Source organism: Orcinus orca, chromosome X, assembly GCF_937001465.1.
Source record: "Orcinus orca chromosome X, mOrcOrc1.1, whole genome shotgun sequence".
NCBI lineage: Eukaryota > Metazoa > Chordata > Mammalia > Artiodactyla > Delphinidae > Orcinus > Orcinus orca.
The window spans coordinates 130,613,845-130,640,464 of record NC_064580.1 but is presented as its reverse complement, the minus strand read 5'-3'; the positions used below and the strand labels follow the sequence as shown (position 1 = coordinate 130,640,464).

The 26,620-nt window shown below is 54.4% G+C and overlaps 1 protein-coding gene across 9 annotated transcripts; it reads left to right on the top strand.

The window, feature by feature from the left end:
* Positions 1–15,900: 15,900 nt before the first annotated feature.
* CCNQ (cyclin Q) lies at positions 15,901–26,592 on the top strand. 9 transcript variants are annotated; one of them, XR_004480301.2, is made up of 6 exons: positions 15,901–16,331; positions 17,585–17,668; positions 19,388–19,571; positions 21,035–21,167; positions 21,480–21,667; positions 22,363–22,476. XR_004480301.2 is itself a non-coding variant. In XM_033417633.2 (6 exons), exons 1-6 carry the CDS (start codon positions 16,214–16,216, stop codon positions 26,185–26,187), a joined length of 837 nt encoding a protein of 278 aa, XP_033273524.1. In that variant the 5' UTR covers positions 15,907–16,213; the 3' UTR covers positions 26,188–26,592. The 9 variants fall into 9 exon arrangements, 8 of the variants coding, with proteins under 8 accessions (XP_033273526.1, XP_033273524.1, XP_033273525.1 ...); XM_033417633.2 differs by lacking the exon at positions 21,480–21,667 and adding an exon at positions 26,098–26,592 and having other exon boundaries at positions 15,907–16,331; positions 22,363–22,590; XM_033417634.2 differs by lacking the exon at positions 21,480–21,667 and adding an exon at positions 26,158–26,592 and having other exon boundaries at positions 15,910–16,331; positions 22,363–22,590.
* The last annotated feature ends 28 nt before the right edge of the window (positions 26,593–26,620 follow it).

Sequence of the window (26,620 nt, the reverse complement as noted above, 5' to 3'; positions counted from 1 at the left end):
GTTTGTATTCCATTTTTAGGATATTTCCCCCTCCCCTGTCCTTGTGATTTTATTTAGTTTAGGTAATTTGAAGTTTGGATGCTGTCTGTTTTCTAGTTATGCTGAGGGCATGGGTTTTGTGTGGTTTTATTTGTTCTTGTTTTTTTAATTGATTTTTGTTTGGAAGCTATGCTGAGAGTTCCAGATATATGGACCCCTCTGCCATTATCTTGGCTACCCAGAATGCTCCAAAAAAATCAATGTTTTGAATATGCCAGTCCTTTCCCATTTGATTTATAGATCGAATACAGTAGTAATCTAAATGCCATTAAAAAAATAAAAACTAAATGCTATGTTTAAAATGGAGCTTGACAAGGTAGTTCTTAAGAGCAAATGGCCGGGCAGAGCTGAGTCGCTCCCGAGGAAGGAGGTGGAGGGAGCTGCCTTAGCAGATTGAGACGGATTCTAAAGGTACAGCGTTTAAGCCGCTGCGGTGTTAGCAAAAGGAGGGACAAACAGACCAAGGGGGCAGAATAGGGAAAGTGGAAGCAGACGAGCCACGTGGAGAAATTCAATGTATGACAAAGCTGGCATTGCAGGTCAGTGGAGAGAGGAGATGTTTTTCAATGAATAATCCTGGGACAATTGGCTGTCCACGTGGAGAATGAAGTCTGGCAACGTTAGGTGTTGGCAAGCCCGGGGAGCCGCGAGCAAAGTCAGATACGCAGGTCGGCCTGGCAATCGGTGCAAGCCTTGGGAATGCGATTTGTCCTTCCTTAGCAGGGTGGAGGACGCATGTGGCCTGTGGCCCAGGGGCCTCCACCTGCGTGTCATCACCAGAGAAACTTGTGCTGAGCGTAAGGACGCCTGTCCACAGATGTGCGGAGCAGCCCTGTTTGTAACAGCAGGAAAGGTGGAATCAACCCCACCGTCCATTAAGCGGACAATGGGACGCAACGGGTGGAGGTTAGCCCCGCAAGAGAGTGAGTACGCAGGGGCTGGTGGCACTGTTCTTCCTACTCACACACGTTTTGTCAATATTCTTTTGTGTCTTCTCTACATCTACTAGAAACAATTTTAAAGACTAAGAGTTCTGCTGAATTACCTCTGCTGAGGCACCGGGATCCTGTCCTGGCTGGAAACCTCAGAAGCCGCCCTCAGGCCCTGGCGTCTTCCCAGGGAGGAGGGCCGGGTGCTGTGACCCTGCAGTCCTGGTCACAGCAGCTGGAACCCCGGGTAAGGCGGTACCCGCGGTTAAAGTGCTGAAGGACTCCTGCACCCATCCGCTCCCTGCCTGCTGCCCCCCTGCCCCCAACTTGATGCTGTAACTGGCGCTTGTGCCCGGCCCAGCAGAGGCCCCCTGAGACCCTGCTCTCGCCCTGCCCCCATGCCTGGCGCCCCCCCACCCCAGGTCCTGGGGCCTCTGCTGTGCAAGGGCCCAGCACCCCTGCTCTGGGAGGAGGGAAGAGTCAAGGTTACCTCCGCCCACCGGATCCATTTGCCACCCTGTTCACAGCCAGTTTACCTAAAGACCAGTTCACCGGTTCGCCTAATTACCAGGCCACCTCCAAGCCTGAATTTGGAATTCAAATGAAGGAATTTATTTCCACCTTTTATTCGAACAGTGGCTCCAGCTTAATCAGTTCTCTAATGATCAATTTGCCTAATTAAAAAAAATTAAGCATTTTGAAACCAGTTCACCGACGGCCCTTCTGTCTCTGTGGTGTGTTTCCAAGGATTGTTTTGCGCTGGGTTAGGGGTGACTGGCTCCCCTGGGGGCCCTTTTGGTTCTTCTTTCAAAAGTAGACTAGCTGTAAAGCGTTTCCTAGAGCTGCCCGGCCCGGGTCTGTCCAGTGAAGGGGCAAGTGTCCGCCTGTGAACGTCTCACTATATCCAATCCACAAAGGAAAACAGGACCAGAAGACAGGAAGTGATGTACAAAATACCTTAATAAAATATACTTATTCCTAGAACAAAACAACTTTAGGGAAAGATCCTTATATCAAAAGGCAAAAAAGTCCTTAAAGTAACTCCAGAGATAAGAAAAGAGAAAAGGACCGGTCTGGACCCAACGGCTCCACTGTCCCTGGCCCTTGACCCTGGGCAGGTCACACCAGCCTCCTCCATAAAATGGGGCAAGAATGGTGTGTCCTTCACACAGGTGAGGAGTTAACCGGGTTAATCCATTCACTGTTTACCGTGGAGCTGGCCTGGAGATCCACTTCAACTGCTGCAGAAACACAGATTAACGCAAGCTACTCTTAGAGGAATGCTTTGCTTTCTTTCCTTCTTAAAAATTCTTAAAATGCTAAAAATCTGGGAGAAAATCAGGCCCGATAGCTGCAGATGCAGCCTCACAGTAGCTTCCAAACGCAACCTCGCTGCCTCCCCATGACTTGTTTCTGCTTTTCCTTCCGCCTGAAGAGCTCCACCCGGGCCTCTAGATCCTTCTCTCCATCAGCACCCGCCCCCCCGGAAGCCTTCCTTGAGTCCCTGCTCCGCACCCCACCATGAGCCTCTGCCATCTTTGGAGGACAGGGCCTGTGCCCCTCTTGCAGCCTCCCCCCCCCTCACTCAGAAGCTGTTAATGGTCTAATGGTGGGAGGGGTAATCCCTAGTCCAGGGAGGGGTGGCTCAAAGGGTGTCACTTGGGGAGAAGGACCCCCCTGCTCTTCCCAGCTGCCTTCCAAGCAGGAAGTGAGGTGTGGGGAGAGCTGGGTACGTGGCCCCGGGAATGGGGGTGCACACTGGACTCACAGCGGGTACCTCTATCTCTCCGCTGGGATTTCTGGAGGCAGGAGGCTGGCTGGAGGGGCCCCCAGCTGGACCAGGAGGGACTGCGGGTGTGTGCTGAGAAGGAAAGGCTGGGTCACCTGTACCCCACTCTCCTCTGCCTTGAGAGCAGGAAGCTTGGGGGCCAGAGGGCCGAGGTTGGGAGAGGAGGCTGGGCTGTGGACACGGGTGGGACCCCAAGAGGACAGGGCTGGCTGGCCCCAGACGGTCCTTAGCAAGGAGGGGCTGAGCCCGCCCTGGGAAAGGGGTGACCCCCTCGGCAGGAGCCACAGTCAGGAATGGAGCACCCTTCCCCCATCGACCTTGGGCTGGTGGTGCAAGACAAGGCTGGTTGGCCCCAGCCTCAGGACGGGGGGTTAGGACCGGAAGGGAGGTCAGAGCGCCCTTGTCTCCATTCCGGTCCATTCCAGTCCTGGGGATGGGCATGGGGAGCTTCAAATGGGATGTGAGGCTCGGCTGAATTTTAGTTGCCCAAAGGGACCAGAAAAGTTAATGGTCAGGGGTGAGGGGCTGGGGGTGGGGGAGGTGCCAGAACACACCGTGAGCGGCATAAACAAAGCCTTATAGCGAGTTACACCGGCAGGGAAAGGTCTGCAATTGCCGGCGGAGCCCCAGGAAGTGGGATTCCTGTTCCGGGCTCTGGGTGCCCAGCCCCAGGCCAGGCCTGGAGGTGGCCTCCTCCGCCTTCCCCTTAGATGGGGCCAGCGGGTGGGCCTCGGCTGGCGTTGGCACAGGGCAGAGCAGGGAGCAGCAGGCAGGACGGGGGCCCGGGGGCACGATGGCAGCACCCCAACGGGCCCTCTAGTTTCTGAAAGCCAAGCCTGGTTGACCGCGATCCCTTCCTACCCCAAGAGACCTTTCCCAGAACTGAGGCTATGGGGGCAGGGTGGGACCCCTGAGTAGTCTCAGGAAACTGAGTAGAGAGAGGGTCCCTGAGTCGGCACAGTGGCTGCCTGCAGGTTTGGAGACCAGAGGGGCTCAAATTCTTACCTATTTTCCTGAGACGGTGGCGGGCTACCAGGGGTGGGCAGGCCTACAGGGCATCCTTGGGCCCGTGGAGAACAGACCGGGCCCAGCAGGGAAGCTGCAGCCTATGGGGCCCCCAGCTCAGAGGTACTAGCGATTTCCTAGGTTCCAAACTGCAGGGTGCAGAGGAGTGGGACCCCGGAGTCTGTGGTGCTGTGCAGTCTGGGGACCCCCAAGATGTCCCTCCGTGGGGAGGACAACCGAGGGGCTCTCCCCCTCACTGTGTTCTTCTGGCCAACAGAGAAATGGGTTCCTCCGTCCCCAGAGCCCAGGCCCAGGGCCCAGCCAGCAGCGCCTTCTGCCCAAGCGTGTGTTGGCTTCAGCGTTTCCATTTTTTTCTGTGCACCCTTCTTGCAAGGCCCCTCGATCTGGGCGCTCAAGGAGTATATCGTGCCCTGACGCTTACTCTCTGCCGCAGGGGGAGGTCTCTGGGACTGGGTTTTTCTCGCCGTCTCACTCGCTTTTGGCTGCCACAGCTGCACACCCAGGCAGCACCAGTATCCCATTGCGGGAAATGGCTTCCACCGCACCCGCTGCCTGGTAGCCTGGTAGCCAAGTGGAAACCATGGCAACAGGAAGCAGGGAGGATCTTCCCGTCACCCCGTGGAAAGGGCAGCCTATTTCTGGGACCTGAGCCCAGTTATTCACTAGTTCTGCATTTTGATGTGCATTTCAATTCTCGAGAGCTGGCTTTGAGGGTGCTGGGCCTGAGTTTGGGGGGCTGGGTAAGTGACCTGCTCCCCTTCTTTCTCTGAAGGAGACTGAACTCCTGGCCCCCAACAGGGCCGTTTGTGCCGCCACAAGACTCAATCTGTAGCATCCAATCGGATCCCTTCTTCTGCCTGAACAGGGGGAGATGGGTGCTTTGGGCATGACTGGGGTGGAACCAGGACCCACTGAGGGGTCCCCTCACTGCATGACCTCTTCCTGTTCTGAGAGCCTGCTTCCCTGTTTCCATCAGAGAGGAACCTTTTTTTTTTTTTTTTTTTTTCGGTACCTCTCACTGCTGCGGCCTCTCCCGTTGTGGAGCACAGGCTCCGGACGCGCAGGCTCAGCGGCCATGGCTCACGGGCCCAGCCGCTCCGCGGCATGTGGGATCTTCCCGGACCGGGGCACGAACCCGCGTCCCCTGCCTCGGCAGGCAGACTCTCAACCACTGTGCCACCAGGGAAGCCCAGAGAGGAACTTTTGAGTCGCCCTGGCAGCGGGCAGGAGGCTCCGACATGGTTGGGGAAGAGAGTCGAGTTTCTTCAAGCCAGCAGTGAGCATGTCCCCAATACTCCTGCACACACACACACACACACACACACACACACGCACGCACACACACATGCACAAACGCACATGCACACTCCAGCGGTGTGGTCTTTGGTGTAGTCGACTCTGCCCCCTAGCGGCAGTCTGTGGCCAGCACACTGGGCTCGGGGGCGGGGCAGGCTGCCACCCGACTCACTGGGATTCCTTCCAGGCTTGACTTAGGAGGGGGTCTTTGGAGATGAAGGAGACAGAGAGGAGACTGGTCCTTTGATGCTAGGTTCAAGGAGAAAACTGCAGGCTACGCTTGGGGTGAGAGCACTTTCGAGAACATCCCAGGAGGGGATCGCAGCTGGCCTCCACCAGGCCATTCTTTCCACCTGCCACCTGCCACCCTCTCCTTGGGTGATCACCTGCCCTCTCGTGGCTGTCCAGGCCTTTTCCCTGGGCTGCCCCAAGCTGGGGACAGCTTCTTGCTGGCTCCCCGCCTCCTCCCCAGTACCCAACTCCTCACCCATCCTGGGGGGTTACATCCCAAATAGATTTTAAATAATCCACTGCGATAGGCAGAATTTGGGCTTTTGTGATCTTGGTCCTCTGATGTCACGCCCATGAATATGTTAAACTGCATGGCTGAGGGGACTTTGCAGATGTAATTAATGCTACTAACCAATTGACCCGAACATAGGGAGATTAGCCTGGACTACTGGCTGGGCCCAGTGTCATCACAGGAGCCCTTAACAGCTTCGCCGGCTAAGGCCAGAGGGGAGGCAGAAAGATTCAAAGATAATGAGGACTCCACTCGCCACTGCCAGCTTGAAGACGAAGGGGCCACGCGTCAAGGAAGCAGCGAACTCCGTCCTTCAGCCTCCAAGAGATGGATTCTGCCAACAACCTGAATGAACTTGGAAACAGAGCCTCCAGATGAGAGCCCAGCCCCATCGGGCATCTTTTGTTTTTATTTTGAAATTATTATAGATTCACAGGAAGTTCCAAAGACAGTACAGGGAGGTCCTCCGTACCTTTCCCCCAGCTTCCTCCATGCTGACATCTTACATAACTACAGTGCAGTAGCCAACTGGCTCCGAGGTCAGGGTCGGGGGTCTTCACTCAGGACAACCTCCTCTACTTTCCAGGCAGAGTTGCCCTAGGGCAGTAACAATTTCAGGGTTCTCTTCTGGCTTTCATTTTTAAAAAATACAGCTTTATTGAGGTGTAATTTACATACCAACTCACCCATTTAAAGTGTACAGTTCAATGGTTTTAGAATCTTCACCACCATCACCATGTGGTTGTGCAAACATTACCACTCTCTTAGCCCAGAACATTTTCATCACTCGCAAAAGGAAGCCCACGCTCACTTCCTAGTCCCTCCCGCCGCAGCCCCTGGCAGCCATGACTCTCCTTTCTGTCTCTGTGGATTTGCCTACTCTGACCCTTCATAGAAATGGAATCATACAGTATGTGACCTTTTGTGTTTGGCTTCTTTCACTTACAATGCTTTCAAAGTTCATCCATGCTGCAGGCTGTATCAGTATTTCACTCCTTTTCATGGCCCAATAATACTCCATTGTATGGATAGACCACGTTTTATTTATCCAGTCATCTGTTAATGGACGTTTGGGTTGTTTCCACTTTTTTTTTTTTTTTTTTTGCTGTACGTGGGCCTCTCACTGTTGTGGCCTCTCCCGTTGCGGAGCACAGGCTCCGGACGCACAGGCTCAGCGGCCATGGCTCACGGGCCCAGCCGCTCCGCGGCATGTGGGATCTTCCCGGACCGGGGCACGAACCCGCGTCCCCTGCATCGGCAGGCGGACTCTCAACCACTGCGCCACCAGGGAAGCCCTGTTTCCACTTTTTGACCATCAAGAATAAATCTGCTGTGAGTATTCATGTACAAGACTTTTTTTGTTTTTTTTTGCAGTAAGTACGCAGGCCTCTCACTGCTGTGGCCTCTCCCATTGCGGAGCACAGGCTCCGGACGCGCAGGCTCAGCGGCCATGGCTCACGGGCCCAGCCGCTCCTCGGCATGTGGGATCTTCCCGGACCGGGTCACGAACCCGCGTCCCCTGCATTGGCAGGCGGACGCTCAACCACTGCGCCACCAGGGAAGCCCCATGTACAAGATTTTGTGTGGCCATATGCTTTCATTTCTCTGGGGTAGGTACCTCGGAGTGGAATTGCTGTGTCGTACGGTAGCTGTGTTTAATCTTTTGAGGAATTACCAAACTTTTCTGTATTGGCTGCACCGTTTTACATTCCCACCAGCAATGTATGAGAGTTCCAATTTCTCCACATCCTTGACAATTCTTGCTATTATCTCTTTTTATTTATAGCTACCCTAGTTGGTGTGGAGTCGTATCTGGTGGTTTTGAGTTGCTTTTCCTTAATGTCAAGTGATGAGCATCTTTTCATAAACTCATGGCACGCTGGATATAGTCTTCAGAGAAATGTCTATTCAGACCCTTTGCCCCTTTTTAATTGGGCTATTTGCCTTTTTATTATTGGGTTGTAATCGTTCTTTATATATTCTAGACTCAAGCCACTTACTGCTGTCTGACTTGCAGGTAGGTTCTCTCATTCAGTGCACTGTCTCTTCACTTTCTTAGTGGTGTCCTTTGAAGCACAGAACTGTTTAATTCTGATGAAGTACAATTTATCTACTTTTTCTTTTGTTGCTTTAATTTTTATGAACAATGTAGAGACTTTTTCTTTTGTTACTCATGTTATTTATTGGTCTCATATCTAGGAAACCACTGCCTCATCCAAGTTCACGAAGATTTATGGCTCTGTTTTTTTTTTAACATCTTTATTGGGGTATAATTGCTTTACAATGGTGTGTTAGTTTCTGTTTTATAACAAAGTGAATCAGTTATACATATACATATGTTCCCATATCTCTTCCCTCTTGCGTCTCCCTCCCTCCCACCCTACCTATCCCACCCCTCCAGGTGGTCACAAAGCACTGAGCTGAGCTCCCTGTGCTATGCGGCTGCTTCCCACTAGCTATCTATTTTACGTTTGGTCGTGTATATATGTCCATGCCACTCTCTCACTTTGTCACAACTTCCCCTTCCCCTTCCCCATATCCTCAAGTCCATTCTCTAGTAGGTCTGCGTCTTTATTCCCGTTTTGCCCCTAGGTTCTTCATGACCATTTTTTTGTTTGTTTTTTAGATTCCATATATATGTGTTAGCATACGGTATTTGTCTTTTTCTTTCTGACTTACTTCACTCTGTATGACAGACTCTAGGTCTATCCACCTCATTACAAATAGCTCAATTTCGTTTCTTTTTATGGCTGAGTAATATTCCATTGTATATATGTGCCACATCTTCTTTATCCATTCATCCGATGATGGGCACTTAGGTTGTTTCCATCTCCGGGCTATTGTAAATAGAGCTGCAATGAACATTTTGGTACATGACTCTTTCTGAATTATGGTTTTCTCAGAGTTTATGCCCAGTAGTGGGATTGCTGGGTCATATGGCAGTTCTATTTGTAGTTTTTTAAGGAACCTCCATACTGTTCTCCATAGTGGCTGAACCAATTCACATTCCCACCAGCAGTGCAAGAGTGTTCCCTTTTCTCCACACCCTCTCCAGCATTTATTCTTTGTAAATTTTTTGATGATGGCCATTCTGACTGGTGTGAGATGATATCTCATTGTAGTTTTGATTTGCATTTCTCTAATGATTAATGATGTTGAGCATTCTTTCATGTGTTTGTTGGCAATCTATATCTTCTTTGGAGAAATGTCTATTTAGGTCTTCTGTCCATTTTTGGATTTGGTTGTTTGTTTTTTTGTTATTGAGCTGCATGAGCTGCTTGTAAATTTTGGAGATGAATCCTTTGTCGGTTGCTTCATTTGCAAATATTTTCTCCCATTCTGAGGGTTGTCTTTTGGTCTTGTTTATGGTTTCCTTTGCTGTGCAAAAGCTTTGAAGTTTCATTAGGTCCCATTTGTTTATTTTTGTTTTTGTTTCCATTACTCTAGGAGGTGGTTCAGAAAGGATCTTGCTGTGATTTATGTCATAGAGTGTTCTGCCTATGTTTTCCTCTAAGAGTTTGATAGTTTCTGGCCTTACATTTAGGTCTTTAATCCATTTTGAGTTTATTTTTGTGTATGGTGTTAGGGAGTGATCTAATCTCATACTTTTACATGTACCTGTCCAGTTTTCCCAGCACCACTTATTGAAGAGGCTGTCCTTTCTCCACTGTACATTCCTGCCACCTTTATCAAAGATAAGGTGTCCATATGTGCGTGGGTTTATCTCTGGGCTTTCTATCCTGTTCCATTGATCTATCTTTCTGTTTTTGTGCCAGTACCATACTGTCTTGATTACTGTAGCTTTGTAGTATAGTCTGAAGTCAGGGAGTATGGCTCTGTTTTTAAAAAGAGTTTTACAGTTTCAGCTCTTACATTTGGGTTTATGATCCATTTTGAGTTAATTTTTCTACATGGTATGAGTCTGGGCTCCAGCCTCGTTCTTTTGCATGTGGCTACTATCCGGTTGTCCCAGCACCATTTGTTGAAGAGACTATTCTTTACCCATTGAATGTCTTATCACCCTTGTTGACAATCGCTGAACCAAAGCAGTATGGGTTTCTTTCTATTCCATGGATCTATATCTCCATCTTTGTGCCTGTACTACATAGTCTTGATTCCTGTAGCTTTGTGGTAAGTTTTAAAATCAGGAAGTGTGAGTCCTCCAACTTTGTTCTTTTTCGAGATTGTGTTGGCTAGTTTGGGTCCTTTGCATTTCCATATGAATTTTAAGATGGGCTTGTCAATTTCTGCAAAAAAGCCAGCTGGAATTTTGATAGGGGTTGCATTGAATTTGTAGATCAATTTGAAGAATATTACCATTTTAACAATTTAAATCTTTTTATATATGAGCATAAGATGTCTTTCTATTTAGATCTTTTTTTTTTGGCTGCGTTTGGTCTTCGTTGCTGTGCACGGGCTTTCCCTAGTTGTGGCGAGCAGGGGCTACTCTTCGTTGCGGTGAGTGGGCTTCTCATTGCGGGTGGCTTCTCTTGTTGTGGAGCACAGGCTCTAGGCACATGGGCTTCAGTAGCTGTGGCATGCAGGCTCAGTAGTTGTGGCGCACGGGCTTAGCTGCTCCGCAGCATGTGGGATCTTCCCGGACCAGGGCTCTAACCTGTGAACCCTGCATTGGCAGGCAGATTCTTAACCACTGTGCCACCAGGGAAGTCCCTAGATCTTCTTTAATGTCTTTCAAGAGTATGTTGTAGTACAAGTCTTGCCCTCCTTTTGTTAAATTTATTCCTAGGTATGTTATTCACTTGATGCTTTTATAAATAGAACTGTTGTCTTAATTTCATTTTGGTTTGTTCATCGGTAGTGTATAGAAATACAGTTGATTCTTATATACTGATCTTGTATACTACAAGTTTGCTGGACTCATTTATTAGCTCTAATAGTTGTGTGTGTGTGTGTGTGTGTGTGTGTGTGTGTGTGTGTCTTTCTTAGGATTTGCTCTATATAAGATTGTGTCATCTGTGCGTACAGGTAGTTTTATCGCTCCCTTTCCAGCCTGGATACACTTTGTCATTCCTTCATTTGCTTTTGCCTTCAGCCTAATACTGTAACTCTTCTGATAGTTGCCTCCACATCACCAGACAACTGGCTTTCCCAGCTATTTCTTCATCTAGCAATTTAGACCATCTCTATTGACCGTCTGCCAAGAGAGTTGAGGGCTTGATTTCCTTGCCCAGTGAACAAATAGCAAAGACAAGATCTCTGGCTGACCTCACCTCATCCTTTTCCCTGAGTCCCTTTCTGGGTGTATGGGGGTGGTGCACAAAGTGTGACACCTGAGGCCGTGGGCTCGGGTGCCCTTAGAGTGACCCTGCCAAATGGGTGTCCCACACTCCTTCCAACGTGAACAGACATTGGACACCTCCCTCCACCCCCGCAGCTGATTTGACCAAAGGTGGCTTCCTGTTTCGGAAGGGTGTATTCATAAATGAGACTCATCCAGTCAGATTCTCCCTCTGGACTTAGACCCTTAGAGACAGACTTGGTCAAATGATGGTGGGCACGTGAGTAAAAGCTGGGCTGTGCTGTCCCTATGGCCAAAAATATGGCAGTGAGGAAGCCAGCTGGAGGGTGGGGATGGCAATGGGTCTGGCCCTGAGCCTTGGCCATCCCAAACACAGGAAGGGCTCTGCTGGAGCTAGAGAGGCACACAGGAGAGAGGGGCCTAGCAAGGACAAGAAAAGTGGTGAGAATTTCACTTTCTAACCTCAGTGGGGGCCACTCAGGATGGCAGGGAAAAAACTGCTCCAGGAGCTAAAAGGCCCCCATTTGGAGTGGCACCCACGTGGAGGTCACCTGTGAGATGGACTCGGGTCAAGATGTCTCCATAAGCCCCCACTCTGGCTGGCGGGTCCTGGGTGTGTGGAAGCGTGAGCATCCCCAGGCCTGGGTGTTCCCCCATCTCCAACACTCCACCAAGCTCCCCTCCCCAAGGGGGAGCAGAGCGCCATGGTTCAGAACGGACATCATTCACCCCATTTCGGGACTTTGAGGGTCTGTGAGTTCACTTGTCTTTGAAGAGCTCCCTGGCTCCAGAAACAGGGCACGGTCCTTCCGCCGGCTCTGCTCCGCCCTCTGACTTTCTTTGCCGGCATGGTAATTTTTTAAATAACAGCTTTATGGGGATATAAGTCACATACCGTAACAGTCACTCATTTAAGCTGTGCAATTCAACAGTTTTGAATACATTCACAGAGTTGTGTATCCATCACCACAATCTAATTCCAGAACGTTCTCACTACCCTTCCAAAGAACCCCTGTGCTCGCTGCCAGTCACCCGCATGGCTCCCCAGTCCCTGGCCCCCACTAATCCACTTTCTGTCTCTTGATTCGTAGCATCTGTTTGTGCACGTCTGTAGCTGGGATGCGTTTTCTGACCCTCACGCCGACTCTCAGCCCTTCTCCTGAGGCCCATCTTGACCACACATGAGATCTCATGGGTGCTCAGAGCTCCCTCCATTTTCCTCTCTATTGAGTCTGTCTTTACTCAAAACTCGTTTAGTCAAAAGGAAATAATCCCAGGCAGTAGGTTAACCAAGAACCGTAATCCCACCAATGTCCACACTTGTGAGGAAAGTTCCACCTTCTTTAATAGAACCAAGCCCTGACTTGCCAGGTAAACAGAGCTGCGTTCTGGCAGCCAGTATGGCTCCTGCAGGCTCGGAGAGGGAAGGGCACTGATCAGACTTCGCTTTTACAAAAGTCACTCTGTCTGGAGAGGGAGGGGTGGGGGGAGGGCAAGGCTACAGGCTCACCAGGCGCTCTGCTGATGGGGGAGGGGAGAAGAGGAGCCAGGAGAAAGTGTTTGGGGTGGGAAGGCGTGCGTTGTGGTCACTCTGTGGTGACAGGATATGGAGACTGATGGTCCACACTCACCAGGAGGCTCTGAAAGGGTTCCTTACTCAGGTACTGAGGCCCCCAAGGTGGTGGGCAAATGGCTTGCGAGCACGGAAAGGAGACTGGTGGGGTTCTTTGTCATGGGTGGGGCTGGGGTGAGGGTTCCTGGGTGGGCTTTGAACTCCCCTCTGGTGCCAAAGGAGGGAGCCCCCCGGGTTTTCTGATCAGCTTGCCCAGTCGTGGGGCATGAGGGGACTGGGGGGATGAGGCTTCCAAGCTGTCGGCAGTGAGACATCCAAGTACGGAGCCAGCCCCTGTAGTAAGCGGTCAACTGCAACCAGTGCTGCGGGTGGGAGGCAGCTCAGAGGTGACACTTGACCTTGGCGAGTACTATGGTCCGAATGGGGCCTCCCCCAAACTGATATGGTAAAGTTTGAAGGCCCAAGGTGATGGTACCGAGAGGTGGGGCCTTTGGGAAGTGATGAGGCAGGGCCCTGTGGAATTAGGGCCCTTATAAAAGCAGCTCTGGGGACCTCCCTGGCGGTCCAGTGGTTAAGGATCCACCTTCCAATGCAGGGGACGTGGGGTCGATCCCCGGTCGGGGAACTAAGATCCAACCTGCCACGCGGCAACTAAGCCTGCCCGCCGCAACTAGAGAGCCCGCATGCCATAACTAAGACCCGATACAGCCAAATAAATAAATATTAAAAAAAAAAAGAGGCTCCAGAGAGCTCCCTTGCCCCTTCCGCCATGTGAGGGCACAGCGAGAAGTTGGTTATCTGCACCCCAGAAGAAGGTCCTCCCCAGAACCCGACTGTGCCGGCACCTTGACCTTGGAATTCCAGCCTCCAGAACAGTGAGAAATCAATGTCTGTGGTTTATAACCCCCCAGTCTGTGGTGTTTTGTTATGGTAGCCTGAACGGACTAAGATGAGGATGGGGTGCGGGTGGGGTGGGAGGACAGTCTCCTGTGGCAGGGGCTGTATGTGGGGTGGGGGCCAAGGGCAGAGTGTGGGATCCAGGGACACGAGTGGCTTCAGGGATGTGGTGTTGAGAAGGGTGGGCGGGCAGAGGGCAGTGGGGGCGGGGAGAGGGGCCCAGAGGGAGGCTGCTGGGCTTGCCTACGGGGAGAGGGAGGCTTGAGCACCTGCCCTCACTGGCCCGGAAGATGCCAGTGGAGAGGGGGGAGGGAGGGCTGAAGTGGTGACAGTGGAAAGAGAAGTTTCCAGGGACAAGTGGCAGGGCTGGCCTTGGACCAGGCTGTGCTTCCACTGACCACTCCTCGGGTGGAGGCCCCTGGGGATGAGGTGGGCAGGGCGGGCACTTTAGAGATCACCCCTGCCTTTGAAGACCACGTGGGCACAGGCTTTCCTCTGCACCCTGCACACCTCTACCCCTTCTCTGCCCCATCCTGTGAGCTTCAGCGTGACCTACTCATTCACTCCCCCGTTAGGTGACGGCACCTTCGGGAGAAGGACACTGAGGTTTACTTAGTGTCAGGGCGCACAGTCAGGGGGTAGATAAGGAGGCGTCGGCCAATATCAGAATCCTCTTCCGAGATGAAGTCCGCCCCGCCTTTATTGATCATCCTCTCTGTGCAGGGACTGGAGATGATCCCCAGGTGAGGTCAGGGGAGGGGGATGAGAGTGGAGATGCCACCTTTGGGAGTGGTGACAGGGGGCAGGGAAGGGAGGGTCCCCGTGGTGGGTGTGGCTTGCCCGTGGGAGGGGAGACAGTGCCTCGAGGTTTGCTGGCTCCAATTGGTGGCTACTGAATGATTCATTTATCAACCACTGTGCCCAGGCTGCCTGCCAGGAGGGTGCCCTATGACCCAGTGCTTTCAAAATTAATGTGTTCTTTGAGTCATTCCCTTGAGTCACATTCACAGGCACCTATTGCTCGCTGAGCCCAGACTCCTCACACTACAGAAGGCCCAGGGGAGAAGGAGGGGTCCCAGCAGGGCTGTTGAACCAGCAAACAGTGGGCCAGAAGGTGACAGGCAGGCCCCTGGGCCAGGGGCCAGAGGGAAGAGTGATACGATCTGGGTGTGTGCGTGCGTGTGCCCACGTGCACCTGAGTGTACGTGGGGGGAGTGTCTGACTCGTGTGCGTGCATCTGTGTGTGCGTGCGTGGGGGGGGGCGTGTGCATTATACACAGATGTGGGGAGCTCGGAGGCAGTGGACCCACATCCCAAGACCCAGGGACAGACAGCAGTGACGGAGTGCTCAAGGCATGACAGGGGTCAGCAGCCCAGGAGGCTGGGGCCCCCAAGCCCCCTCACACGCGTGCACACGCATGCCCACACAGAGGTACTCAGCCCAGAGGGTCTGCCTCTTGCCCTGGACAGAGACAGAAAGGGAGAGACACAGACACAAGGGAGGAGGCCACGTGAGGAGGGAGGCAGAGACTGGAGAGATGCGGCCACAGGCCAAGGGACGTCTGGGGCCACCGGGAGCTGGAGGTACTATGGTCCTGGTGACACCTTGATTTCAGACATCTGGCCTCTAGAATCGTGTGAGGATAAAGTTCTACTGTTTTAAGCCACGTAGGTTGCTGGTCATTTGTTACAGCCACGCCAGGAAACCAACCCAGCTGGTGTGGAGAGAGGGCTGGGGGAGGGGGAGCTCAGTAGGGGGGTGGGGGCTGAGGAAGGAGATTAAGGTTGGCCTGAGTGGGTGGGTGGGAAAAGGTGGCCTTTTTCCTCTCAACGTTCCCAGCTCTCTCAAATCATAGCGATTGTCTGACTGTAACAGAATGCCCAGAGTAACTGTCTGTCACTAGCTTGGGCGTCCCTTTGGTGTTCTACATGCCTGACTCCTGACGCACAGTTTCCTACTTGTGGAAGACACAAATGAAACGTGGGAAGCCACTGTGAGCTGGACATTCAGCAACATTCATTCAGCAAACATTTATTAAGCTCCACTGCGCTGCCAAGCTGCAAAGTCGAGCAGCAACCAGATCCCCAAGGGCTGCTGGGCCCCTGGAAAACCCTGGCACGAACAGCCCTCATGCCCTCATTTCGTGCACAGCATTCCCTTCAGGGCTCATCTGTAGGTCTGGGAAACTCTGACAAACCTGGATTCGGGTTTTACGAACACTGACATTGAACCCCACGTCTTCTCCAGTTGGGAGACACCGATGTGAGCTCCGGTAAGCGATCCCCCCGCACCCGGCCCCCGCCGCGGCTTGGCAGACAGCCAGCTCTCCCCGTCCTGAACCACGCTGGGCCACCAGCCCGGAGGCACACCTTAGTCGGACCGCAGGGACTTGTAGCTCAGGGGCCGGGGAGGGTGATATTTTCGTGCCCTGATCTAGGACTGTAACGTCACTTCACTCTGGAGGAGTAGCCCCGCCGGTTCCGGTTGCCGCCGTTCGGCTCCCGAGGGCGGAGCGTGAGTCTCCAGGAGGCGGGGCGTCGGCCTCCCGGGGGCGGGGCCTCGGCTCCAAAGGAGATGTTTGCTGCATCTAGGGGACAGGGCGGGCGCCTTCGGCCTCTGCGCTTGCGCTTGAGCTTGAGTCTGCGTATTCGGCCGGACCCGCCTTTGGCGGACAGCTGCGCTACCCACCCTGGGGCGGGCGGGCCGGCCTGGGCTGGGCTGGCTGGCGGGCTGGCGGGCTGGCGGGCTGGCGGGCTGGCGGGCGGGCGGGCCGGCCGGGGCGGGGCGGGATCTCCGCTCCCGCCGTGAGCACCCGGGGAGCCGGCCGCCTCGCGTCCGGGCCCTTCTCGTGGGGGATCTGGGCCCGTGGGGCGGGACCTCATGGAAGCAGTTGGCCCGGGGACCTGCGATGGAGGGGATGCGGCACTGGGCGCGGAGGGGCGGCCAGCACCCGAGGCGAGGGTGCACTTCCGAGTGACGAGGTTCATCATGGAGGCAGGTAACCACGGCCGGGAAGAGGGCGGGCCCCGCGCGGACGGGACGTGGGAGCCAGAGCCGCATTGCTGCACTTTCACCCAGCTGGCCCCAACCCGCCGCGGGAGCACCGAGCAGGCAGGCAGGGGCTGGCGTAGCGGGGATCCGCTTCCCGAAAGATGGGACCCGCCAAATTCGGTGCTGGCGTGGCTGAGCGGAGGGAAGAGATCGGGCCTGCACTGCCCTAGCGGAGGCTGGGAGGCTCGGCTTAGGGGTACCGGCCTCTGCCTTTCCGCCACGCCCTGCATACTAGGCTTTGCGCTGCGAGGCATACGCGGTCATGGCCATTTCATGGGCGGGCGCGTAGGTCCAAAGAGAGGATGTGGAAACTAGAAGGCCCCAGCTAGAAGGTGGCGGAATCGGGGCGCCCGCATCTCGACTGAGTGTGCCGCGCCTTCTGACACACCTGCCTCGCAGCATACGGGGACGCTGGCACCTGGTCACACGGAGCCTTTTGGAGCATATGCCCTTGGTGAGGCTCCTGACAAACCTTGTTGACGAGGTCCCATCACATCTGGGACCCAGGGGCTTCCCTGGTGGCGCAGTGGTTGAGAATCCGCCTGCCAATGCAGGGGACACGGGTTCGATCTCTGGTCCGGGAGGATCCCACATGCTGCGGAGCAACACAGCCCATGCGCCTAGAGCCCGTGCTGAGCTGGGCCTGCAGTGCTGTAACTAGTGAAGCCGGCGCGCCTAGAGCCCGTGCTCCGCAACAAGAGGAGCCACCGCAGTGAGAAGCCCGCGCACCGCAATGAACAGTAGCCCCCGCTCGCCACAACTAGAGGAAGCCCACGTGCAGCCACGAAGAACCCAACGCAGTAAATAAATAAATAAATATACAGGGAACTCTGGCAAATTTAAGTTTAAAAAACAAACAACCCCCCCCCCAAAAAAAACAAAACAAAACCACTAGGAGCCAGGGCACAGCTCACGTTTTGAACCCGGCCAGGGCATCCACACCGTGGTGTTGAGTGCTCTAACTCCGAAGGCGAGGCGATGTAGCTAATTGGATTCCGGTAGAAACACTGTTTCCGTCAATAGTGGTTTCCTCCGTTGTTGTTGATCTTTGTTAATTTGTATGCAGTCTGCCGAAGAGGGCGATCTTTGTTACTTTGTATCCATTCTGGCGAAGAGTTCACTTTCAAGTCAAGGTGGGCAGAGTCTGGGGAAAATAGTGCAGGACCATTAATCCCAGTGATTTGTACATTTAATTTCCAGGAAGTTTTGCAAAGTGTATAAGGAAGGATGGCAGTGCCTCCTCATATACCCCCTACATCTGCTTGGAGGATCCGTGTGAACCAGGCAAGCATGCTACTCTTTGAGGGTTTGCTCTATAAAAGCAAGACTTGGAGGGTCATGTGCAGTAATACCACCTAATCTGACATCTCTGAGAATGAGGGGTCCCATGTAGGAACTGTCTATGAAACTGAAGTTTAAACCTGGAAATGCTAAAACCTAAATGCTAAAAGCTAATGCTGAAGTGTTTTGCATATGCCCTTGCCCTCTGTGCCCTAAACGGCCTCTGTCCTGTTTAGATGGTGTGGAAACATGGTCAGAGTTGCTCAGGAATGTCTCTCGCAGAGTCCTGGGCCGGAGCAGCTGTGTTCCTGTTGGGGAAGGACACGGGGGTCCAGCCGGCTGGGCGGGCTGTGCCGAGGTCCTGGGGCCTGGGAGGAAGGTCCTCCAAAGATTTCCCCATCCTAATTCCCAGAACCTGCGACTGTTACCTCATGTGGCAAAAGAGATTTTGCAGATGGGATTAAGCATCTTGATGTTGGGGAGCTATCCTAGGTTATCTGGTGGGCCCAATATAATCACACCCATCCTTAGAGAGAGAGGCAGGAGGAGTAGATAGGCCACGTGATGATGGAAGCAGAGTTAGAAGATGCCGCACCGCTGGCTTTGAGGGTGGAGGAAAGGGCCGTGAGCCAAAGATTGCAGGCGCTTCTAGAAGTTGGAAAGGGCAAGGGAGTGGATTCTCCTCTGGAACCTCCAGAAGGAAGCAGCCCTGCCGACACCTTGAACTTAGCCCCCTAAGACTCATTTTGGACTTCTGACCACCGGCATTGTAAGAGAAAGAAGTATGTGTTGTTTTAAGACACTTAGTTTGTGGTGCCTTGTTACAGCAGCTCTGGGGAACTAATACACCTTTTTAGGTAGAGGGTGTTGAACACAATTTGAACGATTGTCGGCTGTTCTCCACCTTCTTTCAGTCTATGGGATGTCATTTAACCTTCCCTTATTAACCCTGGTCATTGTGAATTTGTTTTCGTTCTGTGACCCAATGCGGTGATTTCCCTAGGAGCTGTCGGGGGGATTTAGGGCTTTAACCCCTACATCAAACCATCATGCTCTGGTTTTTGAGTTCTGTTCCCTTTTCCCTCGAGCCTGGCTGTGGCCTTTCTCCTGCTCTGCCGGCAGTTGCCTCTGGCAGTCACCCTGCTTCGCTTTTCTTGCCTTTGCTAACCTGTGGATCAGTAAACCAGTGCTGAGTATAATCTTAAACTATGACCTCAGGACTCGCGGCACCTGTTTGATACTCAGAGGCCTTTTTTCCTCCTGTCACATTGGCAGGATTTTGGTTAGGTGAGCTGCAGAGGTGGGGGCAACCTCTAGTTAAATGCCTGCTAAGGTGGAAACAGACACACAACTTGTTCCTTTTCAAGATGTGCAGAAAGGGATATGCCAGGTGCAGTAGCTTGAAGCCTTGCTTCTCCTGGCGTGGCCTTGAGGCTTGGGAGAAGCGTGGAGCCCACAGAGCTGCTGAAGGGAATGCTGCACTTCAGCGTGACCCCCAGGGGCTTGTTAGCACGTTAGAGTCTGAGAAGCTCACGTCTAAATCCCTCAGGTCGAGGACCCAGTGGAAGGCATGGCAGCCCCTGCCAGCTGGGCCCTGAGCTCTCGGTCTTGTCAGAACAGGGATGTGCACCCTTAGGGCCCAACCTGGCGGCTCCCCTCACACTTTGCAGGGGGCGAGCCCTGGATGAAGCACTCCCCTGCCTGCCTGCTTTCTCTCGGTAGGTGTCAAGCTAGGGATGCGGTCCATCCCCATCGCCACCGCCTGTGCCATATACCATAAGTTCTTCTGCGAGATCGACCTGGACGCCTATGACCCCTACTTGGTGGCCATGTCTTCCCTTTACTTGGCCGGCAAAGTGGAGGAACAGCGCCTGCGCACTCGTGACATCATCAACGTTTCCAACAGGTAGCCGCTTCTGGTGTCCCCGTGAATGGGAGGCCAGAGAAGGATCTCACTAGGCCCTGCCCCCCCTCCTGTCCAACTAAGGAGGAGGCACCTGGGTGGCCGTGAACTGGGGCCGGGAGCAGTAACAGCAAAGGCAGGGGTGAGCCAGGAGCCTAGGGGCACCTGTACGAGAGAAGCTGGGGCCAGATTTTGGGGAACCTCAGAGGCCAGATGGGGTGCAGAGCAGGGTGGGAAAGAGGGTGTCCCTAGCGTCGCACGCGGGCACAGCTGGAGCAGAGTGTGTATGAACAGCTGATTCACTTTGTGATACAGCAGAAACTGACACAGCACTGTGAAGCAACTATAGTCCAATAAGGGTGTTAAACAATAAATAAAAGATCAAATTCTATTCTAAAAAAAAAAAGATTCTCGTGGAATCTTGGACAGGATGGATGGAACCAGTTGGGTTCTGGGGCCTCTGTCCTGTTTAGATGGTGTGGAAACATGGTCAGAGTTGCTCAGGAATGTCTCTCGCAGAGTCCTGGGCCGGAGCAGCTGTGTTCCTGTTGGGGAAGGACACGGGGGTCCAGCCGGCTGGGCGGGCTGTGCCGAGGTCCTGGGGCCTGGGAGGAAGCAATTTATGGAAAGTTAGTGCGTCATAGCCTTTCCAGGAACTCTAATCATTAGGGGAGAAAACTATTTTGTGCTGCTTCTCTTTTAAGAAACAGTTAACAGAAAAGCACTCCCCACCCCGTAAACATGACAGGTTCACGGTGTACCTCGAAAGAGTAGGAGAAAAACAGGGGAGGGAACCGCGGAAGGGCAGCTGGAGTCCACCTGTCATTGCCAGGGCCCCAGCAGGGAGGGTGGGCGGGCACGAGGGGAAACTGTGGGGCGCTCTAATAGGACGTTGGCGCCCGGTGTGGTTCTGTGGGGAGATTGGAAGAAGAGGGAGGGGCCGGGAAGGGTGAGTCAGCAGCAGAGAACTGGGGTCACTTGAGTGTGTATCCCATTCCCGCACAGCCTGGTGATCTTGCATAGGTGGGAGTGTTGTGGACGAATAAGGTGTAAATAAGGACACAAAGATCTGGAATGAAACAAAATGGAAAGCTAAAATACATTTACATTTCTGAGGGCAACATTCTTGTGTTCAAATGCCTTCCTTGGGCCCAGAGTGAGAGCCCGGAGCATCGCCGCCCCGGGTGCAAAGACTGTTCCTCAGGAGACACTGCAGAGAGCCCATCTTTACACTCGACGTCCTGCTGAGGAGGTGGGACAGCCACGGGGCTAATGCTAGAAGTGGCTTCCTTCCTCTCTGGTTACCGTTTTTATGGCATTCGTACGCCCGTAGGTGGAGAGTGGTTGATGGTGACCCTGTGCTGATCAACAGCACAGGGGCCCTGGCGTTGCCTCTGGGTATCCCACGACTGGGGGCTCCTGGGGCCACCCACTTCTGCCGTCAGCTGTGCTGTTTCTCTGCACAGGTACTTCCACCCGGACAGCGAGCCCTTGGAACTGGACTCGCGCTTTTGGGAGCTCCGGGACAGCATCGTGCAGTGCGAGCTGCTCGTACTGCGGGTTCTGCGTTTCCAGGTCTCCTTCCAGCACCCTCACAAGGTATGTGCTGGGGGGGTCGCCGACAGTTCCCAGAGGCACGAAGCTATTTGCAGCCCCCTGAGCCTGGAGCCACGCGGGGCCCTGGGGAGAAGCAGTGACCGGCTCGGGCAGCCTCGCCCGTCACCACTCTCGGGGTCCGTCAGGCAGCTCTAATTGCAGCTGCTGCCTTTCCGCCCGCGCGTCTGTGGCTGCAAGCCAGGATCCGCGTGCCCTCTGAAGCCCGTGCCCGTCCCCAGACCCGTATGAATTGTTTGTTCACTGAGCCACGGGGAGGCAGGGCCCGTGTCCTGACCTGCCGAGTCTCTGTGCCAGGAGTTGCTGCCCCGCCTCAGAGCTCAGTGCCAGCTCAGCTGTGTGTACGAACCCACGAGAAAAGCCTGGTCACTCACCATTCACAGCTAGGAGTGCGTTCGTCCCAACAGAAGAATTGCTTCAGAAAGCAGCAGAAGGGGCACGTGAACCCTTACAGCACTCGGAAGGACCTGTGGGCAGCTGGAAAGGTGGCCTGCAGAGAGGCGGGTGGGGGGGGCTTGGGACGTGTGCCTTCCCGACCCCCTCCCTAGTCCCAGAGCCGCTGGTGGAGATTCCAAGCCGTAGTGTTTTCTGTCGGCGTGCGGTGCAGGGCTGCTCTCCTCGGTGGCACTCCCCGTGGGCTCAGGAGAGAGTGGTGTTCGGGCAGAGGGGGAGCTGACGGACGGCCGAGCTGGCCCTGGCGCCCCGAGAGCCAGTGTCCGGTGTCTGGCTGGCCCCTAGCCTCAGGCTGGACTGTGGGTGCCTTGCCCTGTCGTGCAGATCGGGACGCCGTTTCTGGAGTTTTAATGTTTGAGCTGGGCCAAGGGCATGAGGAGAATGATCGCTGATGGTGGCCGGCACAGGGCCACGTTGACGGAGAGGGACAGTGGCGGGGTGGCCATGGAGAGCGGCCGAGCGGGTTTTGGGAGCCGGGCCTGGAGGCTGAGAGCAGGCGGGCCTGAGGGGACTGCGGCGGGGCTGGAGGTGAACCTGGCAGGAGGGTGGGGCAAGGCCTGTGGAAGGCACTGGGGCTTTTTTCCAGTGACACTGGGAGGCGACATCCGATCTGTGGTGTACACACATCGTGACGCTTAGGGGAGAGTGGCTGGTGGGCAGACAGGCCGCAGGCTCACAGTAAAGGAGGCAGGTGACGGGGGGCCAGCTGACTGGCGTGTCTTTGCAGTACCTGCTCCACTACCTGTTGTCCGTCAAGAACTGGCTGAACCGTTACAGCTGGCAGCGGAGCCCCGTCTCCATCACCGCCTGGGCCCTGCTGCGCGACAGCTACCACGGGGGGCTGTGCCTCCGGTTCCAGGCTCAGCACATAGCCGTGGCAGTGCTCCACCTGGCCCTGCAGGCCTATGGGGTCGAGGTGCCCGCTGAGGCCGAGGCCGAGAAGCCATGGTGGCAGGTGAGGTGACTGCGTTGGCAGTCCCCCTTGGCGTGCGTCCCCCTCTTCTCTGCCTGAGGTCCCTGTACCTGGTGTCACATTTCTTTGTAGTAATTATCCACAAAGAAAGAGACGGGCTACTTGGGAACCTTGAAGCTTGAGGATACTCTGTCCTAATAGTGTAAGGCAGGCTCTCGCCCTCGACACCGTGGACGTTCAGGGTCGGATGTAGGAGCAGGACAGCGCCAGACGTTGCCAAGTGCCTCGGGATAGGGGTCGCCCCTGGCTGAGAACTACTGAGCCAACCAAGCACTTTTTTTGAACTGAGTGGGAGCTCGTAGATCCGAGGTTAATAAGTCTGGCTTCACGTCAGAAGATGTACAGGGGGTGCTCTAAAAAGACAGCGGTTGGTAGGTAGGTAGATAGATGATGTGTGGATGGATAGGTGATGGTGGATGGTGGGATGGAGAGATGATGGAAAAGGAGGTAGTTGGATGATAGATGGGTGGGTGGATGCATAGATAGATAAGACAGATGACACCCCGCCTCCCCCAGACGTACTGAATGCTGAGAGCAGTTTGTCGAGAGCTGGGTGAAGTGTGTCTGTCAGAAAGGCTGCAGTCCTAGCGGGTTTCCCTGGGTAGTCCCACCGTTCCTTAAAATGGGATTTTGACATCATTCTCCGTTTTTCCTTTCCTGTACTTGAAGTTTGCTGGCCCTCTCTTCATGATACCTTTGTCCCTCCTTGTCCTACAGTGAGATTCCATGTAAACAGACTTTGAGGTGACGGAAGGCTCCTCCTTTTTGGGCGCCACCCCTCCCATGCGAACCCACAGTGGCTGCCTCCCCCTTCCTGAGGCTCCCTCCCCCGGCCTGCTTGCCCTTCCTGGGAGCTCACAGCTTCTTTCTGTGATTCACTGTCCTCTATTGCCTGTCTGCCCCCCAGCCCCCCACCCCACCCCAAGGCCAGGGACCTTGTCTGCTTCATCAGCTGCCCCACGCCCAGTGTCTGGGCAAGTGGGGGGCAAAGGGCGGCTGCGTGGACAAAAGCATTGCTCCGTGCCGGGCTTTTTGGGGACTTCCAGATCACGTGAGCCCAAGGTCCCCACTCTGCTGAATCAGGTGGCGGCGCAAGGGGCCGCTGCTTCCCGGTGCGTCCCGGGCTGCTTTCCTCTGTGTGTCCTCCCTGCTCTCCTTTCTCTTCACTTGTTCCTGATGGTGACCGGGGCTGGAGCTGCCGCAGCATCCTCTGCCTCCCGCTCTGGGCCGTCACCCCTCACCCCTCGTGAGAGGAGAGCACGGGGAGCAGCTCCGCCACGGGCCTCTTTTCTGGGCGACACACACGTGCCCAGCAATCGTTCTCCTGGACGAGGCCGCCCCTCTGGGCGCTACGCCCGCGCTTCGCTCGCTCTTGTCTTTCCGGGTGGCTCCGAGTTCCGTGCACGGGAGCGGCCGGGCATCCTTTGGGCATGTGAGGGCCGCTTGCTTGGTGCTGAGTGGCTGCTGACGAGCTGCCTGCCCAGCCCCGAGGTGCTGCCTCTAAATCGTGAGACATTCTTGCTGCTCATCTGCTCTCAGCCACCACTTCTGTGAAGTCACCTGTCTGCCCTCGAGCGTGGCAGCGGTGGCAGCGGGGTGGCCGTTTGTGCCCAGGTGCTTCGGGCCTCTGGGTGGATGAGGCTCTGGCTCTAAAGCAGTAGCGAGTTGTAGCGGGTGTCGGAATCCCCATCTTTTGGAGGCCGAGTCCTGTTCCGTGGTGTGGCTGGGCCGCGTCATGTCGGTTCGTTCCTCCATGAGGGACATTTGGATTGTTTCCAGCTTTTGGCCCTGGACTACTTTTTTTTAAAAAAATATTTATTTATTTACGTGGCTGCGCCGGGTCTTAGTTGCGGCAGGCGGGCTCCTTAGTTGCAGCTCGCATGTGGGATCTAGTTCCCTGACCAGGGATTGAACCCGGGCCCCCTGCATTGGGAGTGCACAGTCTTAACCACTGTGCCACCGGGGAAGTCCTGGCCCTGGACTACATTTTAACGGTCATTTCTTGGCTTGGGGACCCTGACAAGCAAGCCTGTATTTCTTTTCTTTTTTTTTTTTTAACATCTTTATTGGAGTATAATTGCTTTCCAATGGTGTGTTAGTTTCCGCTTTATAACAAAGTGAATCAGTTATACATATACATATGTTCCCATATCTCTTCCCTCTTGCGTCTCCCTCCCTCCCACCCTCCCTAACCCACCCCTCCAGCCGGTCACAAAGCACCCAGCTGATCTCCCTGTGCTGTGCAAGCCTGTATTTCTGAAGTATTTATTTTCCAACCGGAGTCCAGGGGGTGACGGCTGATCTTCCTGAGCCAGAGGTCGAGGGAGGGGCTGTTTCCAGGTCACTATCTCCCACCTGAAGTGACAGCCTGTGGAGAGTTCACGCTTCCTTTGGTGGCCGTGCAGGAGGGTGGACTCAGGTCCAGCTTTTGCCCTAGCTCAGCCCTGGGCCTTGACCTTCGTGGTACCTTGATTCCCCAGGCAGCACCCCCCCGGCCCGGGGGCCACGGCATCCAACCAGGCGCTCCTTGTTTGGCTTTTTACTTGCCGTGTCATCAGGGGTCCCCAAGAGCATCCTCAGACTCGCTGTGTTGCCGGGAGGACTCACAGAGTTCAGAGAAGCCGTGATGCTCGTGGTTATGGGAGTTCGGGTTAGTTACTGGGGAAGGGTACAGCTTGAAATCAGCAAAGATAAAAGGAACGGAGGACAGGTCCAGGAGAGACCAGATATGAGCTCCCAGGTCCCTTGGCCCTGGGCAAACCGAGACCCTCTCGTCAGGCAGGGGCCTAGAGTTCCCCTCCCAGGAGCCAGGCCAGGACCGGACCTTCCTTGGGAACGTGCAGAGTTAAGCCCTCTTCATTTGGGCCCCTGGGGACTCACGTTGCAATTTTATAAGCTCCGTGGCACAGTCAAGTGGCGGTCTGGGGACTTCCCTGGCGGTCCAGTGGTTAGGACTCCGTGCTCTCACTGCCGGGGCCTGGGTTCAGTCCCTGGTCGGGGAACTAAGATACAGCAAGCTGTCCAGCGTGGCCAAAAAAAGAAAAAAAGACACATTGTGGTCCAGGCTAGAGAGCAGGTCCACGTGCTCCCTAGGGGTTGGCCTAGGGTAGAGTGGGGTCCAGGAGACCTAGCCTATTTCTGGAAATGAACTCCCCACCCCTGCTCCCATACCCAGAGACTGTGGACCTGAGAGCTCCAGGGGGAGGCAGGAGCCTGTTACCAGCTTCCCATGTAACCCAGGGCAAGTCCCCTCTCCTGTATGAGTTGGATGATCACCACAGCCTCTTCCATCTGGAATGTTCTCTGCTTTGTGATCAGCCTCGGCAGGCTGGACCTGAACCGGCTGTGCAGAGAGCCACCCTCGTTTCCAATAGCCGAGTCCCCATGCCATCCCCCACCCCTGTGCACTGTGATTCTGTGCTTAGTGGCGGGTGCCTTGTTTAACGGAGAGGGAGTCTAACCGGAACCTGTTTTCCTTCTCCTTTCTAGGTGTTTAGTGAAGACCTTACCAAGCCAATCATTGATAACATTGTGTCTGATCTCATTCAGATTTATACCATGGACACAGAGATCCCCTAAGGCCCTGGTCCAGGCCTGCCCAAAGAGAAGTCCGTGACGCTCGGCAGCCTGGGGATGGTACCGCCACAGGGCCGTGAACGCCAGCCCCCAGAGGACCCGCTGGAAGGGCTGGTGAAGGCGATGACTGTCCCCGGCAGCCGTGGTCTGGACAGTGACAGGAGCCACGCCTTCAGCGGGCGGGCTTGAAGTTCACCGCGAGGGGCTGCCGAGGCCAGGCGCCGCGTCTGCTTTTGTCCTTTGAGAGGACCTGACTGCCGTGGAGGGTGACGTCATCGGAAGGAAAATCAGAGAAAGGATGGGACTGAGCCCCTGGGGATTTTTTAAAAGCCTGATTTATAGAATGAATGAATGTGCAACATAGATGGAACTTTATTTTGTGTAATAAAAGATACAAATGAACTGGGACACCCGGTGTTTCCTCTCTAGCCCGTGC